Source organism: Simochromis diagramma, unplaced genomic scaffold (assembly GCF_900408965.1).
Source record: "Simochromis diagramma unplaced genomic scaffold, fSimDia1.1 OVJJ01000705.1, whole genome shotgun sequence".
Lineage (NCBI taxonomy): Eukaryota > Metazoa > Chordata > Actinopteri > Cichliformes > Cichlidae > Simochromis > Simochromis diagramma.
In genome coordinates this window covers 1,330,273-1,353,910 of record NW_024387448.1, presented here as the reverse complement: position 1 = coordinate 1,353,910, position 23,638 = coordinate 1,330,273, and the positions used below count along the sequence as shown (strand labels likewise).

The window sequence follows — 23,638 nt, the reverse complement described above, 5'->3', positions numbered from 1 at the left end:
GACATGCAAATACTGAAATTCGCCACAAACACGATTCCTACTGAGACAGCCAGTGCATGCAGCATTATTCCTTAACATCCCAGCTTCGTATTTGCTCAACCGATGAAGGTCTGCCTGCCACTGCTGCTATCTGACCACCAAGCTGTTATGTAATTGCAAGGCAGCTCTATTTTAATTTTTTAAACTTCTACTTTTAAAAGGCTTTGAGGTAAAACCAGGAGAAGCATGATTGTTGAAAGTCTCCAGGCAAAGCAATAAGCTCCCTGACAAGCTCAGGTTAAATGTTTAATGTGAGGGGGGAAAGGGAACTGTGTGTGTGTGTGTGTGTGTGTGTGTGTGTGTGTGTGTGTGTGTGTGTGTGTGCGCGTGCGGGCATGAGTGACAGGTAGGACATAATAAAGCAAGCTCAGTCAGTCGGTAAGTGACTGTTTGAGGCAGTGTTTCCATTGTCAGGTTTTGACAAAAGCATTTTAAAGCTGAGAGGAAATAAAGCTTTTGCGTGTAAACATTCGAAGGTCTGTGTGGGACGGAGCGTCCGCTGTAGCGACCCCTGTTTGGTTCAGACTCATTTGGCTTACATTTTAAATGTTCAGCTTAAGAACTCAACTTGAGAGGGAGAAAAGGAACAGGACTGTTAGGCCCCTAGACACTGCTGCTGTCTCCCTGAGTTGTCATGGGTAAATGTTTGACTACGAGTGTCCGTGCTTGTCATATTTGCTGCATGCTAGCGTGCAGTGGAGGCCTGTGAGAGGGGAGCAGACAGTAAGCAGTGTAAGCAGGAGTAAGCATGCAAGCTAAGCTAAATTTTTTTAATTATCATTTATGTTCGCACCAGGGTATGTACGCATACACTCCTGCTTCCGGATATGTGCACTTTAGACACGCTTTTTATTTCGCACTATTTATCACACACTTGTATACTCTGTATTTGCTTATTCATGCTCTTATTTACTGTATTTACCTAACCATAGGGACTGTGTACATATTTGTAAGTTCTCATTTGCTTTTCAAAGTAGAATATAAAGCCACAACTGTTTGACTGTTTGACTCAATGGTCAAAGAATAGCTGATATTGTCTAAACAAAGTGTTAAACTGCTCACATTTTTTTGTGTGAAAAAAATTAAACAATATTTTTCCTTTAGTGAACAGCACTTATCCTTGAAAGAGTAGTTGTCAAACAGCTAACAGATCATCTGCAGAGGAATGGTTTATTTGAAGAGTTTCAGTCAGGTTTCAGAGTTTATCACAGCACAGAAACAGCTTTAGTGAAGGTTACAAATGATCTTCTTATGGCCTCTGACAGTGGACTCATCTCTGTGCTTGTCCTGCTAGACCTTAGTGCAGCATTCGATACTGTTGACCATAATATCCTATTAGAGTGATTAGAACATGCTGTAGGTATTACAGGTACTGCACTGCAGTGGTTTGTATCATATCTATCTAATAGACTTCAATTTGTACATGTAAATGGAGAGTCCTCTTCACACACTGAGGTTAATTATGGAGTTCCACAGGGTTCAGTGCTAGGACCAATTCTGTTTACATTATACATGCTTCCCTTAGGCAGTATCATTAGAAGACATAGCATACATTTTCACTGCTATGCAGATGACACCCAGTTCTATCTATCTATGAAGCCAGATAACACACACCAATTAGTTAAACTGCAGGAATGTCTTCAAGACATAAAGACCTGGATGGCCGCTAACTTTCTGCTTCTTAATTCAGATAAAACTGAGGTTATTGTACTCGGCCCTGAAAAGCTTAGAAATATGGTATCTAACCAGATTCTTACCCTGGATGGCATTACCTTGGCCTCCAGTAACGCTGTGAGGAACCTTGGAGTCATTTTTGACCAGGACATGTCCTTCAACGCACATATTAAACAAATATGTAAGACTGCGTTCTTCCATTTGCACAACATCTCTAAAATTAGAAATATCCTGTCTCAGAGTGACACTGAAAAACTAGTTCATGCATTTATTACTTCCAGGCTGGACTACTGTAATTCATTATTATCAGGATGTCCAAAAAACTCACTGAAAAGCCTTCAGCTAATCCAAAATGCTGCAGCAAGAGTCCTGACAGGGACTAGAAAGAGAGAGCATATTTCTCCTGTTTTGGCTTCCCTTCATTGGCTTCCTGTTAAATCCAGAATTGAATTCAAAATCCTGCTCCTCACATACAAGGTCTTAAATAATCAGACCCCATCTTATCTTAATGACCTTGTAGTACCATATCACCCTATTAGAGCACTTCGCTCTCGCTCTGCAGGCCTACTTGTTGTTCCTAGAGTATTTAAAAGTAGAATGGGAGGGAGAGCCTTCAGTTTTCAGGCCCCTCTTCTGTGGAACCAGCTTCCAGTTTGGATTTGGGAGACAGACACTACTTTTAAGATTAGGCTTAAAACTTTCCTTTTTGCTAAAGCATATAGTTAGGGCTGGACCAGGTGACCCTGAATCCTCCCTTAGTTATGCTGCAATAGACGTAGGCTGCCGGGGGATTCCCATGATGCATTGAGTTTTTCCTTTCCAGTCACCTTTCTCACTCACTATGTATTAATAGACCTCTCTGCATTGAATCATATTTGTTATTAATCTCTGTCTCTCTTCCACAGCATGTCTTTTGTCCTGTCTTCCTTCTCTCGCCCTAAACGGTCGCAGCAGATGGCCCCGCCCCTCCCTGAGCCTGGTTCTGCCGGAGGTTTCTTCCTGTTAAAAGGGAGTTTTTCCTTCCCACTGTCGCCAAAGTGCTTGCTCATAGGGGGTCATATGATTGTTGGGTTTTTCTCTGTATCTATGAAGCGCCTTGAGGTGACTTTTGTTGTGATTTGGTGCTATATAAATAAAATTGAATTGAATTGAATTATAGTGGCACAGTCATAGTAATGATTTACTTGGTATTACACAGGGAAAAAATTTACACTATAATGTCATCCAAAACAAAAGTAATAAATCTTGTTCCACAGCAATATTTGTTTTTATTTCTTATGCCTTAAAAAAAAAGAAGACAAAGAAAAACATGTATTCTTTTAAAACTTTGCTTTTGGATTTTGTGTAATTAATTTTGTCCTGGACAGAGAAGCAAAGCTTAAAAAGACTAATAATGTCTCTACCTTTAATCTAAGCAATCATTCTATAACACTCTACAAACACACACACATTTACATATACACTGGAACACACATTATGCCATTAGTGACTTTGTAAACAGAATACAACATCTAAACCATGTCAGCATCGACTACTGCATGCTACTGCAACTGCAATAATTTATAACAGTCACAAAACAGTGCAGGGAATCACTGAACATCCTGTCATTCTTCTACCTTTGGCTACAAATTCTCATAAACGTCACACTTAATGCTGTCCTTCTGTAAAGTATTACCTAAAAACAGGACAAATAAACAATTTGTTATCTTAAATGCTGTTGTCTCACTTCCCCATCCTTATTCCTCTTCCTTCCCCATGGGCAGGATGTTCTTATCTGACCAGGATCCACCATGATTGCAAATTTCATGACTTACACCTGTAGAATACTTTGACCACAAAATACAAATACTACCAATAATTGCTCTTGGAGTCTTTCGTCACGTTCTGCAATCATTTTGAGATTTGAGCCAAAGCAACTGGGAAAAACTCTAAGCTTAAATTAGTTCCGAATGAATAATGTGGGAGCTACTCAGATAAACATTTTACACAGGACACGAAGGGGCGATGACATGTGGTGGTGTGGCGAGGGGAAGACGACAAATTATACAAAGATGCAGACGGTGCAGAGGATGGTTGCGGGATGCACATCACATTACAAGAGCAGTAGGTGTGAAGTTGATGACAGTCTGCGGCCAGAGTGAAAGCAATATTTTGTGACTTAAGTATACCTCTGCACATAGAAGGCTTATCCTTTATTTCATTTTGATAGTGTATGTATTTTTGTGTGGTGTAGTGCAGCATAATTTTCAGCTTGGTTATTTTTTTTAATGTTTTTTTTATACTATACTATACACGTATAATTTTATTTGTATAGCACCTTTCAAGACAGAAATCACAAAGTGCTTCACAGAAAAGCTAAAACATAAAAACAGAAATCAACCAAAAGCAAGTTTAAAAAGATGAGTTTTTGGCTGTTTTTTAAATGAAACTACTGAGTCCACAGATCTCAGGCTTAAAGGGAGTTCCAGAGTCTGGGGGCCACAGTTACAAACGCTCTATCGCCTTTCGTTTTCAGCCTCGTATGTTGGACGACCAGCAAGCCCTGATCACATGACCTCAGGGATCTGCTGGGAATGTACGGATGTACGGTACCAATTTTTTGGGAGCACAAACAAGGAATTCATTTTTGTCCTCATTTAGCTGAAGAAAGTTATCAGCCATCCATCCCCTAATGAAATCAGTAGTTTGGAAACATCTTGGGGCTTAAAGGAGATATACAACTGAATATCATCTGCCTAGCAGTGATAAGAAATATCTTTAAAAGTGCTCAATAAGTGCTGAAGAGGGAGTATATACAGCAAAAACCATAAAGGCCCCAAAACAGAGCCCTGTGGCACACCATATTCAAGAGAAGTAGAAGAGGACCTGTATTTAGAATTAGCCACTGAAAAAGATCGTTCACACAGATAAGATGCCAACCAGTCCAAAGCAGACCCTGATATACCCAACCAATTTCTCAGCCTATCTAGCAAAATGTGATGGTCAACAGTATCAGAGGCAGAGGTCAGGTCCAACATCAGCAGGACAGAGCATTGTCCTGCATCATAATTCATCAGGATGTCACCAGAGAGTCTAATAAGTGCAGTTTCAGTAGAGTGTGCTCTACGAAAACCAGACTGGAATTTATCCAGAATGCTGTATATATATCTATAACAGCAATAAGCTGCTTAGCAACAACCTTTTCTAAAATCTTAGCAATGAATGGTAATTTTGAAATTGGTCTGTAGCTGCTAAGAAGAGAAGCGTCAAGCTTTGTTTTTTTTTAAACAATGGGTGAATGACAGCATGTAAAGCCGTCCTCATGAAATCAGTGTCTCAACAGTATTCACTTGTGTTTAGAAAAATGTCTTTAATTTCAAAATGAAAGGAAATTCCTCTCCAGACTTCTGAAAAGCCTGAATAACTAGCTTTTTGATGGCACTTCATCTTCAAGGTCTCTTGCAATACAAGTTAGTTTTATATATCCATGTGTATTTAAGCTGGCAGCCAGAATGATTAAAAAGAGTAAAATGGGATTAAAGACGTTAGTATTTTGTCACTAATTTAATTTTCATTACACGTTACATTGCATCGGAAACCTCAAAAGAAACTTAGTTGGACTAGAGTGGAAAGTAATGGTCTCATAATAGCCAACGTGCAATCCAATTTTTCCCTTTCAGCAAGAAACACTGACTTCTTGTCATTTATGAGCTGAAAAAAGAAACATCTTTCATCTTGTCTGACATTCTAACATTATTCATGGCTTACAAATCAAGAGCATAAAGTCCAGCGTGTGGCCGCAGAAGTCTTTAAAGTTCTAAAATAAGACCATTAACACTATACTTCTGTTTGCAAACCACCTGCAAAAAACCTGGAATGAATTACAGCCCAGGACCATCTAAGCCAATCAGACAAGCAAGATCCCAGGAGGACACCAGCAGCTTTCTTTGTGAAAGCGTGATTTAAATTACCACAAGTGGAACTAAATAAATATAAATTCTTCTAAACTTTAGGAAAGAGTGTGACTAAATATTCACATCTCAAGATCCACTAAACTACTGTTCCAGTGAACAATCAATCTTTGGGGAAGAAGTTTCTTCAAACACAGATTAGTTGGATATTTTGGGAGACTCTGGTTTATTGAATGTGCTCATCACTCCAATTTCTCTATAATGCATTTGAAGCTATATTAAGATAGCAGCCAGCCAGCTTAAAAAATATTAATTTGTTCTTGGTATGCAGAATTGGCTAGTTTGTCTACATCCAAAGGTTAAACAAAACTGCTCCTAGCACATCACAAGCTCAATTATCAACAAGGAATATGTTACTTACCTAATCCAAACAGCAAGTTTAAAAACACGTGTCTGGTCATTCTGTATTTAGCATAATGATGATTGGATAGGCTCATTGCCAGCGTGAATCAGGTCACATTGTGCCTTTCCTTTGCCTTTTTGCTTCTTTGATGAAGGGGACCCCTTCATTAATAAAATTAAGCACTATGCCAGGGGGCACCTCCTGCCATCCTCACAACACCTGTAAATCGCTGAAAAAAAGGGGAATAATTCTTCATAGACCTGGCATTCTGTACACAGTGTGCTGTTGCCAAGTTCAGTTTAATCTCCACACCTTAATTATAAAAAATGACTGTGTCTGACTTTGGTTACTGGGGAAACTGCATGCTGGGTACTGGAACATTAAAAAAGATAGTTCCTTTCCTGTTAACTCAAAACGTTTTCAGTTTTCAGTGAAAAATGTGTTTGTCTGAAGATAACTTTAAACATGTAAAAGCACCAGTTTTTGTAGACAGGATCATATGTGTCTCCTCATTAGGAAAGGGATTTGTGTCAGTGTGGGACTGCAGCCTATAGCTTTATATTGTTAAATGGTAATTATGAGGCAATGTGTTTCAGGTCATTATACAGAAAAATGTGATTAGTGCATTACTTTTAAGAATAAGTGATATCAACAATGGAATCAAAATGACTAATTCTTAGCAATTCTCATGCCTTGAACTACCGCAGTGGAGCAGCAAGTTTAACACTATCCTGGCCACTTATGGTATATACTGTGTGTGTTATATTGCAGGGGGCAGTATTACAGATCTTGTGAAGCAGTGTAGCATACCAGGTTCAAAAACAAGCAAAGGATAAGATTCACTGGAAAATTAGCTCGTTTGGCAAAAATATATTTTTGCTTGTTTTGATCCAAATGGCCTTTTTTGCGTGATAGTAACTAATATTCAAATGCTGATTTGCAAAACGATTGTCAGAATAATACTGATGTGTCTTCTTGCCTTAGACGCCTTCCCTTATGACTCCATTTGATTTGTAAGGCAGCCTCACTATTTTACACACACACGCACGCACACACTGAATCCTTGCTTACAGTGTGAGCCTGTCTGTGGGAGTTCTTCTCAGTACAGTATGCAGTCTGTGGGTTTTATCAGAGGCGTCCCACCTGGAGGGAGTCTGGAGGCAAAAACACAGCTTCAGACAGATTTAGAGCTCTTTCTGCTCCACAGGAATGAACGAGCGGTGTTTGTCTTGCACCGTGTTTGAATAGTTCTCTTTTTGGGAGCGAGCCTCCCATTGGAAAGTGGCTCCTGGGGTGTGAGGATGCATAATGATGCCGTTGGATAAAAGTCTTGCATCTGTAAAATGGTGACAGAACACACAGAAGCAACAAAAAGATTATAATTAAAGGAAAGCAAAGTATTTCTGCACTTTTTCATTATTATTATTCATTGAAAAGTTAGCCTTGACTAATCTTTGACATTTCAAAGAGGTTTTTTTCATCCTATGAATAACAATGTTAAAATGTGTTTTGCAGAATTCCAGCCTTTAATGAGTAAGAGAAATGACAAAGGCCTCAATGAAAAAAACATTTTTTAAAAAGAACGTTGGAGTCAAGCATGTTCCTGGTTTGTTAGCTATTAATCTCCCCATGCAAGGCTTTCCTCATAACTTTTTAGCACCTTGTTTAATGTTGGGTAAAGAGGACACTTAAGAAAAGATGAGACACATAAATGTTCCAGTTTAAGAATCAAAATCAGAGCAGTCTGAATTGCAACTCTGGGCATATCCAGTCATATGTTTTCTGTGGATGGATGAGGAAGACGTGTTCGGCAGCTGTCACTACTGAGAACTGTGTGTCTTCTTAAAATATAGCGAAGGGCCAAAAATAGGTCACATGCCTGTTTCTGAGGCTGATATGTGCCTCGGATTTAATTTAGTCAGGCTGACTAAGATTAAAACCAAAATTAAGCCTGGCACAAAAGCCTCACCTAATGTGGTTATGCTTTTTTTTCTTTAACACGTTTAAAATGCACGAGTATATGCTTTTTTAATGACTTGTCAAAAGTGCATGTGGTTACAATCAGAACACATGTCTGTTTATAGTCTGTTTATAGGTATGCCACATCATAATGAATGCTCACTCTCTCGCTCTCTCTCTGATATATATATGTATCAATGGAGGGAAACCAAATCAGGTGACCTCTCTATGAGCAGATTTATGAAGCCTCAGAATAAACATATAGCACGTTCAATTAATGTGATACATGATCATTATAAATCCACAGTTCTCTGTGATCACTCTGAATGCAGGGGAGCTCAGATTAATAATGCCCCTCTTCATGGTGACTGTCTCCAGTGTAGCAAAAGTATTTAGTATTTTTTCTTTTGCTTGAATTTGTGAAATTATTATAATTCTATACATTACGGCTTTGAGCAAGGTGGAAAAGTTGTGAAAGCTGTCGTGTAACTAATAATTTGCCATCATCTACATTTGTGCCTTTGTAGTGCAACTATTGTGTCCTTTAGCTCAGGTCCCCCAGGAACAACAGCAGACTGCGAGGCAATTTTAGCCCCCTGATCACACTCTAAATTTCACATCACGTGACCATCACAGAACTCGACATGTATTGTTCTCACCGATGGTTACAAAAGAAACGCAATTGAAGCCATCAAAGTCTCACTGAGATAAAGGGTTTGTGAAGTTTTAAAAAAATGTTCAACCTATGCAGGAAGGGATCAACTTAGAGGCAACTTAGAAGATTATGCCATGTGCTAACATAACATTCATGGCACACATATTAGCATTAGCACTGATAAGGATCTGATGTACAGTCATAGCTACTGACATCAAACTTTATATATAGCCTGAGTTTTTGTGAGTTATTTTTCTAGATTAAAAAAACAAACAAATTTTGATAAAAAGATCAAACTTTATTTATCCCAAAGAATAATTCTTGTACTGCTCAGAAAAATCACACTGAAAAATAATAAAAAATAGAAGAATATATATGGAGCAATAATGTAATAGATTAACATCAACACCTAAAAGTATGACACTAAATATAAAGTATTCACTGTAGAATTTAAGAGAATCTTAAATTAGGATTAATGTAAGATTATTTATGTTCACTTTATACTTGTACGTGTTTGTTATGTAAAATAATGACAACACAAAAAGTCAATACGTGAAACAGCTGCAACAGACAAAAGACAGAACTAGGCAATCTACACAAAGTCGTGAAAACAAGGTTAAAGGGATGTCCTGGCTGCTGTGTTTACAATATTGTTAATATTAGAATATTAGATAAAGCCTCAGAGTGATCCAGTAACTGAAAGTAAAGATGATACACAAATAAACCACTGTGAAGTCGGAGTAAATAAAACAGAAAGAAGGCGAGTATTAGCGGAAAGGCTACAATTTGCGCTGCTTCTGGTTTCAATTTCATCTCATTATCCTGAAATGAGAACATTCTCAGAGCCTTATTTTGAGATACCGCTCACAGTTTTCTACTGATTATAAATTTGCCAATCTTGCACATGCTTTATGGTTGCATATTTAAGCAAGGTTTAGTACAATTTCATTTTCATTTTGCTTTAAGTGGCCATTTAGAGTGTGGATTTCACTAAAGTGCTTACTGTGACTGAAGTTTAGTCACAATAAAAAACCCACAAAATTTCTACTCATGGTAGCAAGGAAGGTTTGATCTGTGGATGACATGTTCAGTTTTTTATTATGTATCGCTGCAGTATAAACCAGAATGGTATTGGTTTTTTAAATGTATTTACTTTTTCTTTCTGTTTCTGCTGTCTCCTCTGTGGCAATCAGGCAGGGTGACTCTTACCAGGGCCAGGCAGGCATGGAAGCACAGACAGGAAGTGACTAGATCACATGTGACAATACTGCACTGAAGGAGGCCTGCACGTCTACCACTGCGGACAGAGTGACATTACGGAGAAGGGGTGGCAGTCGCTGCCCATGCAGAAGTGAACACAAAGGAAGAGGTTGTAATTGGTTCATATACAATTTCCATCACCGCGAAAGCAGGAAGAAAAACTAAAGTGATCTGTAACTGTGAGTCTGTGTGAAAAAAAAGAAAATCAATTTGTCAAGAGACCACATCTCAACCGCAGGGAGCGAGAGACGTGTTAGAGTGAGATCAGGAGAGATTATAAGAGCAAGCTGAGAAGGGGGGCGTGGGTCCAAAGGTGCTTATCTGAAGCTGTGTGAGTTACATAAACACTGACCCCTGCCTGCCTGCCTGCTTTGCTGCTGGATGGAAATCAGGTTGCAGCATCCAGTCAGAGCATTTAAGGTCACAATCATGGCCAGGACGCTATGTACAGCCAAGAGGTGACACAGCAGGCTGAGACACCAATAATATCTACCAGAGTACACTGAAGGGCTAGGAAATATGTTTTTGGCTTGTTGCCTCATAGCGGTGTTCACAAGTGCTCTACACTCTTTTCCTTTTGAAAACTAACCAAGATGAACAGATTTTCTGGAGATTAGGGGGGAAAGGCGTAATTTTGTAATTGTGATTAAAAGTTGTTTAGATTCATCCTGTTAGGGATACAATGTAATCCCATCCCAAGACGCTGTACCCTTAGCGTGGTTGAAGATATTGCTGTGCGATACTGCACATTTTGGCACCAATCTGATGCCAGATACAGGGCCAGTATCACCAATACTTTTGATATATAATGGCAGTTTATGTGAGGGAGAGCAGTGTGTCGTGATTCATGAGATGAATGGTCGTTAATTTGCCAATTCTGAACACATTTTAATGACCACTAAATCACTGTGATTTTTACTGTACGTTATAATTAGCTAAAACAAAAAAACACATCTTTTAGCTTTTTGTGGGGTTTGGAGATCTGGATTGCAAATATGCCTGTCTCTACACAAAAAGATTCACAGTGCATGTTTGAGGTATAGTTTTTTTTAGAACCAAAAAAGTGTCGTTCATGTGTGACCCATTGGACGCTGCCTGCATTTGCTCTTTCCTGCAGCACCTGCAGTACCCACATTGCTCGAGCCGCACACCTTACATTTTACGAGCTTGGCTAACATCACAGAATATCAGATTAAATATGGGATGGCTTGCAAGGGCGAAATTTGGACACGCTTCAGTTAAAATGCCAAAGACGGAGCGAGTGTATTCATACCAAGAGAGGCTGCACAGCCATCAAAGAGCTAGATCACAAATCTCAAGAGACGCTGCAAAGCACACCTGCGTAGAGTAATGGGGGTTAGCTGAGGTGCCTGCCTGTAAATTTGAAGTTCAGAAGAAACACTGTGCTTTACTGTCTTTTTCCTCTCCTGATTTACTGCAAATGCGGGATCTTACTTCATTGTCTTTCGCCAGACCTTTCATTGACACTTTTTCCTGTGAAAAACTGAAATACTATCCCATTGTGATGTTGCCACAAAAGATAAGCCTTAATAAGACCAAGCCTTCCCTTTAAATCAATAACAAATATTCTCAAGAGTAATCCACCTTTTGCAAATCACACCCCTTTAAAATCAGACCAGACAAACCCCAGCTAGACGCTGCTATCTGCAGTTATGGCCCGAAGAGCTACATGAAAGCTAAAGACGCTGTTTGCAGATTTGAAATATGTATTGCAGTATTGCAATACCTGAACTCCTTTTTCTGTCCATAGTGTGTTTGCAAAGAGAGACTTATGCGATCGGAGCAAATACTTTATGCTGTCAGTTTTGATTGGTCACAAACTAAGCAGTGTCATTGCTCACTTAGCTTAGACACTGAATTAAAGCTTTGACATTTATTGTAACACAGGTATAATTCAGCTACAATTTAGTAGCTAAAAATAATAATAATGTCATGCTCATCTTAAGAAATGATTCACTTAATGCTTTTGAAACCTGTTACCTTCACTCATTCTTTTCCTCACTGTAATAGTGAAGGGCAGCAGCAGTTAGGAAGGAGCCATCATTTTACAGCTAAGAAGGACTTAAAAATGATCGGCAGCTCTTTTCTTTTCTCTTTGAAGCATGAACTTGCTGGCTTTGTCTGTCAGACATGTTCTTATAATGATAATGCCTTAAGCTCAGCCTCCAATTTCTTAAATAAAGGTTGAACATTTTAATGCACTGCATGTGTTATACATGAAAGAGTTTTTTTTTAAAGCTTCAGAAGATTATATGGTTGATTTGTAACTGATTTGTGTTGATAGAGCTGTTTTTTTAAAGCTGTTGACTCATGAAACAGTATTAAGTCAATAGATGTGAAAACTGGGTGAAAAATAAGTCCACTGACCCACTCATCAATAGTTTATGTGCTAACTTGGTAACACTGATTCTACCCCAGTTCACACATGATTAAAATAAACTTTACTGATGCATACTATAGCAAAAAAATGACTTAAAAATACTAAAACTATAAACATTGTAAAAGCGCATTCCAGAAAAATGAAACAGTGTATAGTGTGTAGAACATACTGAAGGGCCATGCATACCATCTTGTCTTGCCTGGACAAGAACTGAGGCTATCACTAAAACAGGATTTAGCCTAAATCTGACAGGCTGGGATTAAAGGAAAAGAAAAGAGGCTCATCTACTCCTGTGCCTGCTCACATGTGATGTGCATATGGGATTTATTCATGCTTGCACTCAGCAGTTTTTCACCTTGAATGCTTCAAATGATCTTTGATCATGAAACTTTCAAAATGTCAATAAATGTGTGTGTAAATTTAAGTTGGGTAGAGATAAACATAGCACATCGATAATGACCCTGCATTTGATAATTGGGTGAAATTAAAACTATCAGGGCTGTTCTCGAAATAAAGATTGAAATGATATCTTATCTATTTCCTTCTGTGCGGTTGACCTACTTCTATAGGGGTGACCACAGTATAGGATGATCTGCAACAAACACTCCACTAAATTGATTTCAGTCACATTCCTGCATCCAAAGTTCAACACCACACTGATTTCCCTCTGATCCTTCTTAGGTCGAATGTGAGTGTAACCAAGTGGCCTGTTTGCTTAAACATACGTGCATTAAAACCAGTCTTTAATGGGGCCGAAGGTCAAGCGGGAGGCATCCACTCACATGCTAGAGATTGTAACGAGTATGGCTGCTTTAAGCTGTTAGTATAGATAAGCTGTGGGGTATCAAGTGAATGTATCACCATAGCACCTCTCTATTACACTATGTGTGGATGGAGCTGTATTGGATGGACTTGCAGAGCTTATACAGAGAAGCTCATCCACAGCATTCTGTAATTATCTAGGTCTGCACAACTGGGGCAGAACCAGTCGTGCTTATTCGGCTGTAGTGCATAAGCTCAGTGACCGTGGAAAAGTGGAAACTTATTTTTAGGTTTGATTAAAATATAATCAATCTCATTTAGGGGGAAAATGTCATTACAATAGCTTAAACAGTGTAGGGACAGAACTTGTAGCCTGCCTGATTACCTGCATTTTCAACAAAGCATCCGGGGGTGGTGATTTAATATGCGTGGAATTCCTTCCTGTACAGACCAATAAAGAACACGGTTTTAGTGAAATTATATAATAAAAATGCAAACGATACAAAAACATAGAGAAGTAGACGACGGTGTGGAGTGTGGTTAAAAACACATCCTCTGCTGCCTCCACGTGGCGTATTGTGTTACTACAACTCAGCAATAACCAACAACACCTAATGATAATAACATAACATAACAGATGTATATATGTACTTTATTCTCACCCTGCTTTCTCATTTATCATTCAGTTCATTTCAAGCATCCAAAGTAATTTACGTGTGCGGTAAGAATGAACCTGGAAGCAACGGTTAAGGTTAGCGGCGTTTCATATGAGAACTCACGGTAGTTGTTCTCAGTCGTTGTGTTGTAATGCTAGCTAGTTATACTACTGAGTACACGTAAACTACTATTCATATAAAAGCGCATAGAATCAACGCTGCCTTTTCAGTCTTTGGCATGTTTGAGTTAGCTAAAGGAGCTCGCTTAAAACTTACAACACGTCTTTGCAGCTAACGTCACTCATATCCTGTTAGCTGTCTTTAAAAAAGCTATAAACATAAATTACAGTTTACTGTCATCGTTTCAGCTGTGTCGTTGTAATGTAGCTGAACGTAAATAGACAAATACACCTAAAATTTTAAGCAGAGAGTCTCTTCACTTTCTTCAAAAGTCGACGACCCACACTGGCGATACCATCCGGTCCCATGGTGTAATGGTTAGCACTCTGGACTTTGAATCCAGCGATCCGAGTTCAAATCTCGGTGGGACCTCGTCCTTTTCTACTACAGTACAATAAAATACGGTTTTCTTTCAGAAAATCGACATGTACTTAGAAAACAGCGAATAACCTTAAAGCAGATATGTATGCCCATGTTTAAGATATTTTACAAAATAATGTATTATACACCTAAATACTTGGGGAAGATTGTCCTATCGTATCAACCAAGTGATTTGTTATTTGATGATCTAATGGTAAATGGCCTATATTTGTATAGCGCTTTTCTAGTCCCTAAGGACCCCAAAGCGCTTTACACATCCAGTCATCCACCCATTCACACACACATTCACACACTGGTGATGGCAAGCTACATTGTAGCCACAGCCACCCTGGGGCCATTGACAGAGGTCAATGGTCAATGGAATGGAAATCTAAATGAATAATTCTAAATGAATTATCAATTCATTAACAAATGCCTATAATGAAAAACGAATTTACAGAAAAAACTTAAACATTAAACTCTCAATAAAACCTAAATCTATTTAAAATTGCAATTTGCTTTCCCTATTAGCTGCTGGATTAACTATTCAATTAACTTTAGCATTTCAGTGACTATTTTGGTCCTCGGAAATGATCAAACAATGAATTGGTGTATTAAAGGTGAAATATTAATGTATACACAAATTTACTAATACATATTTTACTGCACAATTCATTAATAAATCAGGAAACGTTTCATTTTGATGCGCATGACTCTGCTGGTCATCCTAGCAAACCGCTTATTTCCCAACATATAATCTCAATTAGCTGTTAAAGTTAATAGTACTTATTTTAATTACTTTATATAGTGTTGGTTTACACTAAATAAGATATATTAAATAAAATAAATAATAAACAAACCAAAAAAGAAATAAAGTAGCACACAGATTGCCATATTAAATATACGCCAAATAATAAAGTAACTAGCAAACCTTAAAATAGTTTAATGGGAAAATAGTTGAGCATAAGTATGTAAAATAACAGCAGAAACACTTATGTAAATTACAAATATTCCCAAAATAACCCAAAGTATAGAATAGTAACAGACACAGCAGGATTATAGTCACACAAATTTATTTCCACACATAAATGGCAGTGTTAAAAATATAAATACAGTATTATGTTTGTCTGCGTAGGTTCTCAGTCATCCACGTCATGGCGATCTAAGCAGCTGTGAAAGAAACACGACTGGAGTTCTTTAGGGTTCTTGAAGACAGATGTCTTGAAAGGGGAGTGAAAGACGCTATCTATGTCCACTGTGAACGACCATCCTTGAGTCGCTTTTCTTTCCAAGCTCCTTAGAGTAATATGTTTGAAGTGAAAATTTGTTTTGGCACTTTATTGGAATGTTTCTCAAATTGCTTTGCAAATGCATCCATGACAGTTGTTTCTCTGCTGAGCAGGCACTTCCCAAGTGGGTGGGATTAAGTGAAATAGCTCTTTCACAGCACTTTCTCATGCTTAGTTAATTTCCTGTTACCTCACTATATTCACACTGGAGCCTTTGTTTTTCTATTATGATGTGTGTGTATGCATGCTGTAATAACAGCTAAATACATTTGCTAACAGCTCACCTTTAACAATAAGACTTGCTCAGTTTTCTAGTGGACTGTAGCCAGGATACATACAGTGCACTACTATTATATTGTATTTCTGTAAAGTCACTGTAAATGCATAACTGTGCAAAGGGAGGGGGAAAGCATTGTGTAACAATAATAAGCACTCTTTGAAATAATAAAACAGCAACACTATGGAAAAACTATAACAAAAAAGGCACACACATCTGTTACGCACAAACTCTTCTCCTGTCTACAGAAGTTAGACAAAAGCTCATCTTCATTTCATCTGAAACCTCAGGGTATTAAAGCTTTACATCAGATCAGTATAACCTGTTCCATTACAATAAAAGTAATATAATTATAAAAGAAACATTAATGGCAGACATTAAATAAGTGCATTTTTTTCATACATTGTTCACAAGAAAGTAGTGGGGAATTTGTGAAGAAACAAATCGTCTGATACCAACAATTGGTGGTTTAAAGTTCGACATTCCTTTCCCCCCCCTTTAAACACATGAAACATGAATAGATTTTCCTTATATTTTTGTTATGTGTAGCTATTTATTTACTTTTATATGCTCTGCCCAGCTGGTTGTTGTGTTTGCTTCATTTCAAACAGGTGTGTTACCAACAGGGAAGTTGCAGAGTGCCCCCTGGTGGACAAAATATTCATCATCAACATTCATGACATAGTTGAAGGGTAGCTCTCCCATCTTGTCTTCTTTTACAAATTTGAATTATCAACTATATTTAATGTCTTCAGTACCAACAGATTGGCTGAGATTGGCTGATAGTATTGGTCTGCTGATAAATTGGTCAGGGTCTAGTGCACACACTATTTATGGAACTTCTCTGAGCCTTTCCTGTACTTAAACCTCAGCCTCAGAGTTTTGAGCCAACCTAGTTGAGCCGTTCTAGTTCTAATCTCATTGTAGAGAAACTGAAACCGGAGCTCAGCAAGAGACAATGAGAAAAGACGAGCAAAAGAAATATTTTTTTGCATATGTAAATATAGTTTGGATAATATGTAAATAAAGTTTTGAAAAATAAAATACCACTCCTGTATTTTAGCTCTTTTGCTGACTGTCCAAAAAACCCCAACATTCTGGCTGCTCAGTTACAGATTGAAGTTAAGGGATAAAACTCCAAACTATAACTAGTCACGACAAGTCTAGTTAAACCACAACACACACAATATTGTTTAGTCTTTACCTTACATTCTCTTGAACTGAACTAACTGAATTACATTGTGTAAGAAACAGCTAGCATAGCAGTTGCTAGCTTCACATTTTGCTAAATTTTAACTTGGTTCAGCTTTTCACCTCAGTGGGTTTGCTTGTGTCATTTACTTAGGTGATGAAGTACCATAACGCCACTTCAATTTACCAAAATTGGTATTTTTCGACAAAATGCTAAAGAATAAGTAGGGTTTAAGTTTCAGATTATCCAGCTGCAGCTATTGGGCCAGCTAGCTTAAACTTTGGATATAATTTTTAGATTTACATGTCTAGCTAGCTGCCTTTCTGTATCATTTGGTTTTGAAAAAAAAATTAACATCTTATTCTTATTTTTTTTTTCATTGTTACAGTAAAATTCAACTCAAACTAAATATTACAGCATTTTGCCTTTTTTGCATTTTGTATAGGGCAGATTAGTTCTATAACAGTGTATTTTCCAAACTCTCTGGGCACAGCACTCCCTCTGGTAATAAATTCCAGCTCTATTATAGGATTCACTGTGGTGTGAAATTTAATATGTGAAACAACTTAAATGAGGATGCTGGCTTTCAAGACAACATGAGGTGTTTTTATCTTTCTTAAATAAAAGTTTGTAAAAAAAAAAAAAAAATCACATCTGTGGGCTACGACATTCACTTGGTCACTCTGATATACAGTTAAGCATTCGGCAGCTCTATGGGGCAACTAATGACACAAACACTCACCTGAAAATATGCATTAACTGTTTAGAAAAGAGCAATGTTTTAATACACAGTTATCAGAGGTTTAAATAAGGCTTCAGATAAAATATCTGGATTGATTGCAGTTGCTGGAACTCTCAATATGAGGTCCCGCAAGGTGTCCATGAAAGTGAAAGAGGAAATCATTCCCAAAAAATAAACCTATCAGACAGATAGCAAAAGCTTTTCAAGTGGCCAAATCAACAATCTACTACATTTAGTAGAAAATGTAGTGCTGACCATTAACAGCACTAAAAGATCTGGAAGCCCACAAAAGGCAACTTAAAGAAGATGATTGCAAATTCTTTCCTTGTTTAGCAAGACCCTTTGAATTTAGCTAACCCAAGAACGCTCTCAGGGAGGTAGCTGTATAATTTTAAAGTCTACAATCAAGCTAGTCACCTCATCTCAGTCTAATAAAGCATGCTTTTCAGTTACTAAATACAAAACTAGAGGCAGGGAAATCCACAAACGAGCAGCAACTGAATGTGGCTGTGGTTAAGACCTGGCAGAGCATCTCAAAGGAAATGCACCATTGATGATATCCATAGTTTTTAGACTCCAAAAGGATTTTCATCCAAATCTTAAAAAACTGTTCAATTAAAATTAAAATTTAAAGTAATTGGTTTATCCAACTACTCAAAGAAAATAGGGGACAATGTAATAAAATGGCTGAAATTCCTAAACAGCTAATGCAATACTTTTATTAATCGCATCTTGATTGTTTGATTTGCTGTAGATCGTGTTTGGTGGTGTAGAGATGTGTCATTGTCCAAAAATCTATTTTCCTAACTGAATCTAAGATACAGCGTCAGGATTGTCATCTTTCTCTATTCTGATGAAAACTACAAAAAACAAACAACAACTGAAACTTGACTTGACTGCAGCAACATAACAAAACGTTACAATACGATTACTGGATATTACTGGATATGATGAACGACGATAATGAACGCTTGTTTTTTTCATCAGTTCCTAAAAGTCCAAAAACGTAAGCGTAGAAATGTGCCTGTGTGAGCTACACATTACATGCTTTTAAATCGCTCTCCAGACATTATGTACATACATACAAAACCTAACATTTATTGTGAAAACTCTCCGTCAGTCCCTGTTTTTTTCAGTGTGTGTGTTGTGTGTGTGTGTATATGGCACTAAAACCGTCACCTCTGTGTTTTATCCAATCAGATTTGAGTGGTCTCCAGAATGTTGCTTATCTCCCCATTGGTGCATGCATTGCTCTTCTTCCTGCTGGCGTTTTGCGGCACCACGGAGATCGAGTCCTTTTTTTCCGAAGGTGCATTGGCAGGCGGCTCTACGTTCATGGTGATGCGGCTGGTTTCGGTGATGGAAGAGTTGGTGTGGTAGTTAAAGTGGTTGTTGGTGAGAGGTGTTTCACCCCAGCCGGTTTTGCCCCAGGCAGATTTACACTGAAACCACTTCCTCCGCACTGCTGTTTGAGCCTGCACATCAACAGTGAATAACTATCATCTTATCTATGCTCTTTAGCCAATTCTAAGTCAACATTTTGGAAATTCGGACAGAATTTATATTGAATGAGTAAAAAAAATCTGCATTATTTGTGTCATGACTGAAGTCTTAGTCAGTTTAGCACTTTGAAAATTTCTTAGACATACCTCAGCATTGCAGAAACAGAAAATAGATGCCACCAGGAGTCCCTGAAAAGTAACAGCCAGACAGATTCAATAGCAGTAAAAAAACATTTCTTAGTGAGAGCACTATATACATGGTAAATTTGGAATGGGTTAATATTAATACACAGTGCTTATTTATGCAGTTTTAGGAGCAAAAAGTGCTCTTTGTCACTGCATGTTGCAAATTATCGAAAGCACTCTTTTGGTTTGATCACAGAGTTTAATGTATCTCAAGTGTGCCATTGTTTTGAGTGTACCTGGAAGTGAGTGAAGATGTTAAGAAAGAACTCATAGACAGCGTGGCTAATGCGTCCATCCGGCGCCCAAGGTATGAGGATATACTGGATTCCCAGCAGAGGGATGAGGATGAGCGTGGCTCTAACTGCTTTCATGTAGGTCGTGGACTCAGCACAGTGTGTCTCTTTCAGTTTGGTTATCAGAACCCGGACGATATTCAGGAGAAAGAAAAAGTTCACCTGGATAGATGGATGGAGGGGGATAGAGAAAAATATATGTGGTTAAAACAAATATGGACGAAAAGAATGAGACATAATGTTTATTATGAGGCTTTAAAAAAAATCTTTTATACGGAAAATACAACAAGTGGCCTGATGGTGGCACTGGAGTCCCAGTAATTAAGGAGACTGAAGTTTAATACATGACTACTTACTGTCTACATTGTGTGCCTTTTACAGTTTAATACAATCATTTTGGCACTCGTTTCAGAACCTGGATGTCATGTTGGGTACTACGTGCTAATGTGTAACATGTTTTCAGGCCAAATCTGCTCTACAGTAATACTTTTTCTCTTGTAATTATTCCAGTGGAATTGACACTAAACCAGGCAGAGACACACTCTTAACTGATGAACAATAGTTGGCCGTGATTGGCTTCTTCTGCACCAGAAGACAACTTCAACAATGTGGAATCTGTAAGTATCCCAACCACTGCACATATGCTGTAAAGGTACCCAATTTCCCTAAAACAGCTCTACTATGTGCTTTTCGAGAGAAATGCAGACATAGAGAAGCAACAGACCATTAAGTATGTTCAGTTTATGGCTCTGGATGCAAGTAAAAACACTCTTAAGTTCATTTTTGTGGCTCAGGCAGGCTTCAAACAAGCCAAGACAAAGAGCGAGGTCAGAATTTCATTGGCCAGTGGAACACCATCACAGTATCTTGACAACGTGAGGCCAACATCACATGTCTGCTGCTATATTAGAAGATGGTGTGGTGGGATGCAGATCTTGTGTTGGCTCATACAATGCAGAGCTCCTTGTAGCATTCTTTATGAGCTAAATATGGTCTTTGGGACTGCTGGGGAATTCTGTGATACTGTGTGGGACAATGTTAATTTGCATGATGCTTTCAGGTGGAGCCATGGTTTCAGGATCATCCACAGCTCACCACCATAGACTTGCCCATGCACTCTCCTTTCCTCTGTGTGACTGAGGATTTTTCCCCACATGGAAGTAGAAAATATGTGACAGGCATCTGCATCAACAAGTGATCATCCTCCAGACATGCAACATGACAGCAGACAAGTGTCGGGCCTGGACTCGCCAAAGGTTCTTTCCAATATGTTCCAATATGTATATTATTTTTAGCAAATTGCTTTCATTTAAAGGGAACCACGCTGTTATTTACAGTGTATTTTATCTATCTAGTCGGCTATTTTTCTTCACTTATCTGGGTCCCAGTTGTGGGGGCAGCAGACTAATTGGAGACTAAGTTTTTTCCCAAGCCAAACGAGAGATGTAATCTCTCCAGCATGTCCTGGGTCTGCCCCAGAGGCCTCCTGTTGAGTGGAACATGCCTGGAGCATCTCATCTAGGAGGTGCATAGCAGAGGCTCTCCTCGTCTTACAGTGGATTTCATTAGTAAATTTAACATTTGTTCATTGACTCCACTGCATCTGTTGTATTCTCTCTACTGGTTCTTTTACAGCAACGACATATGTGTACTGCATGTACTCTAATATTCAATGATTTTCTAAACAACTAAACAGTGAAACTGTACCAGTTTTCCTTAAAAACATATGAACGCAAATGCAGTGTTTTGAACGAGAATTTTGTTTTTAGCGTTTTGAAAAATGACATCCAGGTTCTGAAACTAGTGCCAAAGCTATGATTTGAAAATTGTAGCATTTTATCATTTTACTGTAATTATGCTGGCAATATTTATCATGGCACTTAAAGGCTGACACAGCGTATTTGATCTCTCTGTTAATAAATGAATGTGTATCTGGTATATTGTCTATTTCATGTATCAGTGTGTGCAGCAGTGTAATGAGCTGTGACTCAATATTTAAAATTTGGGTAAAAGATATTTAAAATGCACTGTTATCAACTCACAATGAGTGCAACATGAATGGGGGCGTGTATGATGTAGAGCAGCTGAGTGTGTGTGCTAATCCAGCACCTGAAACAAACACAAAGAGGAAATCATTGTTCATCGTTTGTGCCACACTCAATGAACACTGCAATTTGATGAGATAATTCTATATTTTATAATTCCTCTCAACAAAAGACTGTACTATGAGGCTAGAGTAAAGACCTGCAAAAGCACTTTATTCTTTGAGTCCATACCGGAGGCTGAACAAAGGATCACAGTGTTTTTTTTAATATTCTTATATAGTCTCTTATGTTTTATTGTATAAAAATATTTTACTGAAAAAGCAGTTAAATTGACAGATATTCTAAAAAAAAAAAACTCCCCAAATTTTAAAAACTTCTGAACAAAGTTCAGATGGGAGAAATTTCGTAATGGAAGCTCTGATTCAACCCAAATTAGATGTGACAGATGTGGGCAGAGGGTTCTTCTACGTATCTGAAAAAAAAGAATATAAATATCATGATGGACTGATTGAATAGAGTGCTACATATATAAAAATATAAAGATCAGTAAACACCAAACATTTTTTGGGGGAGAAGGTCTGACTGTGATGAATCCAGCAATATAAACCATGTGACTGTATCAGGTGAACTTAATATTCTACATTAAAAAAGCACGTAGCAAGTAAAATAAAGGTGTGGAAGGGGTGGAGCTATCAAATTATCCAAAAGAAAAGAAAAGATGAAAAACTCTCTTGTGCTTTGCTCTACTTCCAGTACGGATATCTCTACACGTCTTACTACATTTCTCATCTTAGTCTGAGCTTCTGATTTACAGAGATGACAATGGCAAAACAGTAAATGTGCTACATCTTACGGGTCGTTATGGAACAGCCCACGAGCCACAGCGTATGTGACAGCAGGAACGATGGGAAAACCTTTGGACAGAGAGAGAGAAAATCAGAAATGAATACTAGTCTGACACCCAGGATCTCTGCAGAGGCTGCTGCAGCCGCAGCAGTACATCTTAGTGTATTAGTGAATGAGGATGTATATGTATGTATAATACATGTTCACGTGTTTGGATACAGTGCCGTGAAAAAGTATTTACCCTCTTCCTGATTTCTTAGTTTTGTTTTGTTGTTTTTTTATATATATATATTTAATAATAATAATAATGGATTGGATTTATATAGCGCTTTTCAAGGCACCCAAAGCGCTTTACAATGCCACTATTCATTCACTCTCACATTCACACACTGGTGGAGGCAAGCTACAGTTGTAGCCACAGCTGCCCTGGGGCAGACTGACAGAAGCGAGGCTGCCATATCGCGCCATGCATATTGTCATGCATATCATGTTTCAGATCATCAAGCAAATTTTAATAGTGGACAAAGATAACCAGAGTAAATAATTAAGAGGAAATAATAATAATAATCCCCTTAACAATAATATTAAGGGGGAAAAAAGCTATCCCAACCTACCTGGCCCTTTGTGGCCAGAGCCAGGTCTGCAAATTTGCTGCTAACATGATGCAAATTCCTACATAACTAGACTAAGCAACTCCAAGAAGAATTGGAAAAGGCACAAATGTGTTTGATCCTCCTGACTCACCCCACCCCAGGATGTAGTACCAGAAGAGCTGCTGTTCCCCAACAAAGACGGCCACTATGATGAGTGTGTGGAGGTAGATGCCTTCACACAGCATCCAGAAGTAGGTGGAAGTAGAGGTATACTGAGTCAGTACAGCCAGGATCTTACAGTTCACCTGATAGAGGGGATATCGTAAGTCCTTATATACTGAATATGTTATAAGCAGATTTTTTATAAATATGTAATTAAACACAAACAGAGGACCACAGGTGAAAACTGAGAAAGGCACTAGACTATGGATTAT

General features: G+C 38.2%; 1 protein-coding gene, 1 long non-coding RNA gene and 1 other non-coding gene across 3 annotated transcripts in view; 1 reads left to right on the top strand and 2 right to left on the bottom strand.

The window, feature by feature from the left end:
• Window positions 1–5,723: 5,723 nt before the first annotated feature.
• On the bottom strand, window positions 5,724–15,067 carry LOC120722623. Its single transcript, XR_005693551.1, has 3 exons — window positions 14,111–15,067; window positions 13,429–13,484; window positions 5,724–7,342 (listed from the first exon to the last, which is right to left on the bottom strand). It is a non-coding gene; the product is annotated as an uncharacterized LOC120722623 (long non-coding RNA).
• Window positions 14,180–14,251, top strand: trnaq-uug. The gene has a single exon. It is a non-coding gene; the product is annotated as a tRNA-Gln (tRNA).
• Window positions 15,068–15,295: 228 nt separating the features above from the next.
• Window positions 15,296–23,638, bottom strand: part of calcrl2 (calcitonin receptor-like 2) — a 44,780-nt gene continuing 36,437 nt past the window's right edge. Inside the window, exons 9-14 of the mRNA XM_040013633.1 lie at window positions 23,356–23,509; window positions 22,619–22,679; window positions 21,763–21,829; window positions 19,664–19,882; window positions 19,389–19,430; window positions 15,296–19,214 (exon numbers count right to left, since the gene is read on the bottom strand). Of these exons, the coding sequence (XP_039869567.1) occupies window positions 18,936–19,214; window positions 19,389–19,430; window positions 19,664–19,882; window positions 21,763–21,829; window positions 22,619–22,679; window positions 23,356–23,509 (822 nt within the window). The 3' untranslated portion in view covers window positions 15,296–18,935. The remainder of the gene's footprint in view (window positions 19,215–19,388; window positions 19,431–19,663; window positions 19,883–21,762; window positions 21,830–22,618; window positions 22,680–23,355; window positions 23,510–23,638) is intronic.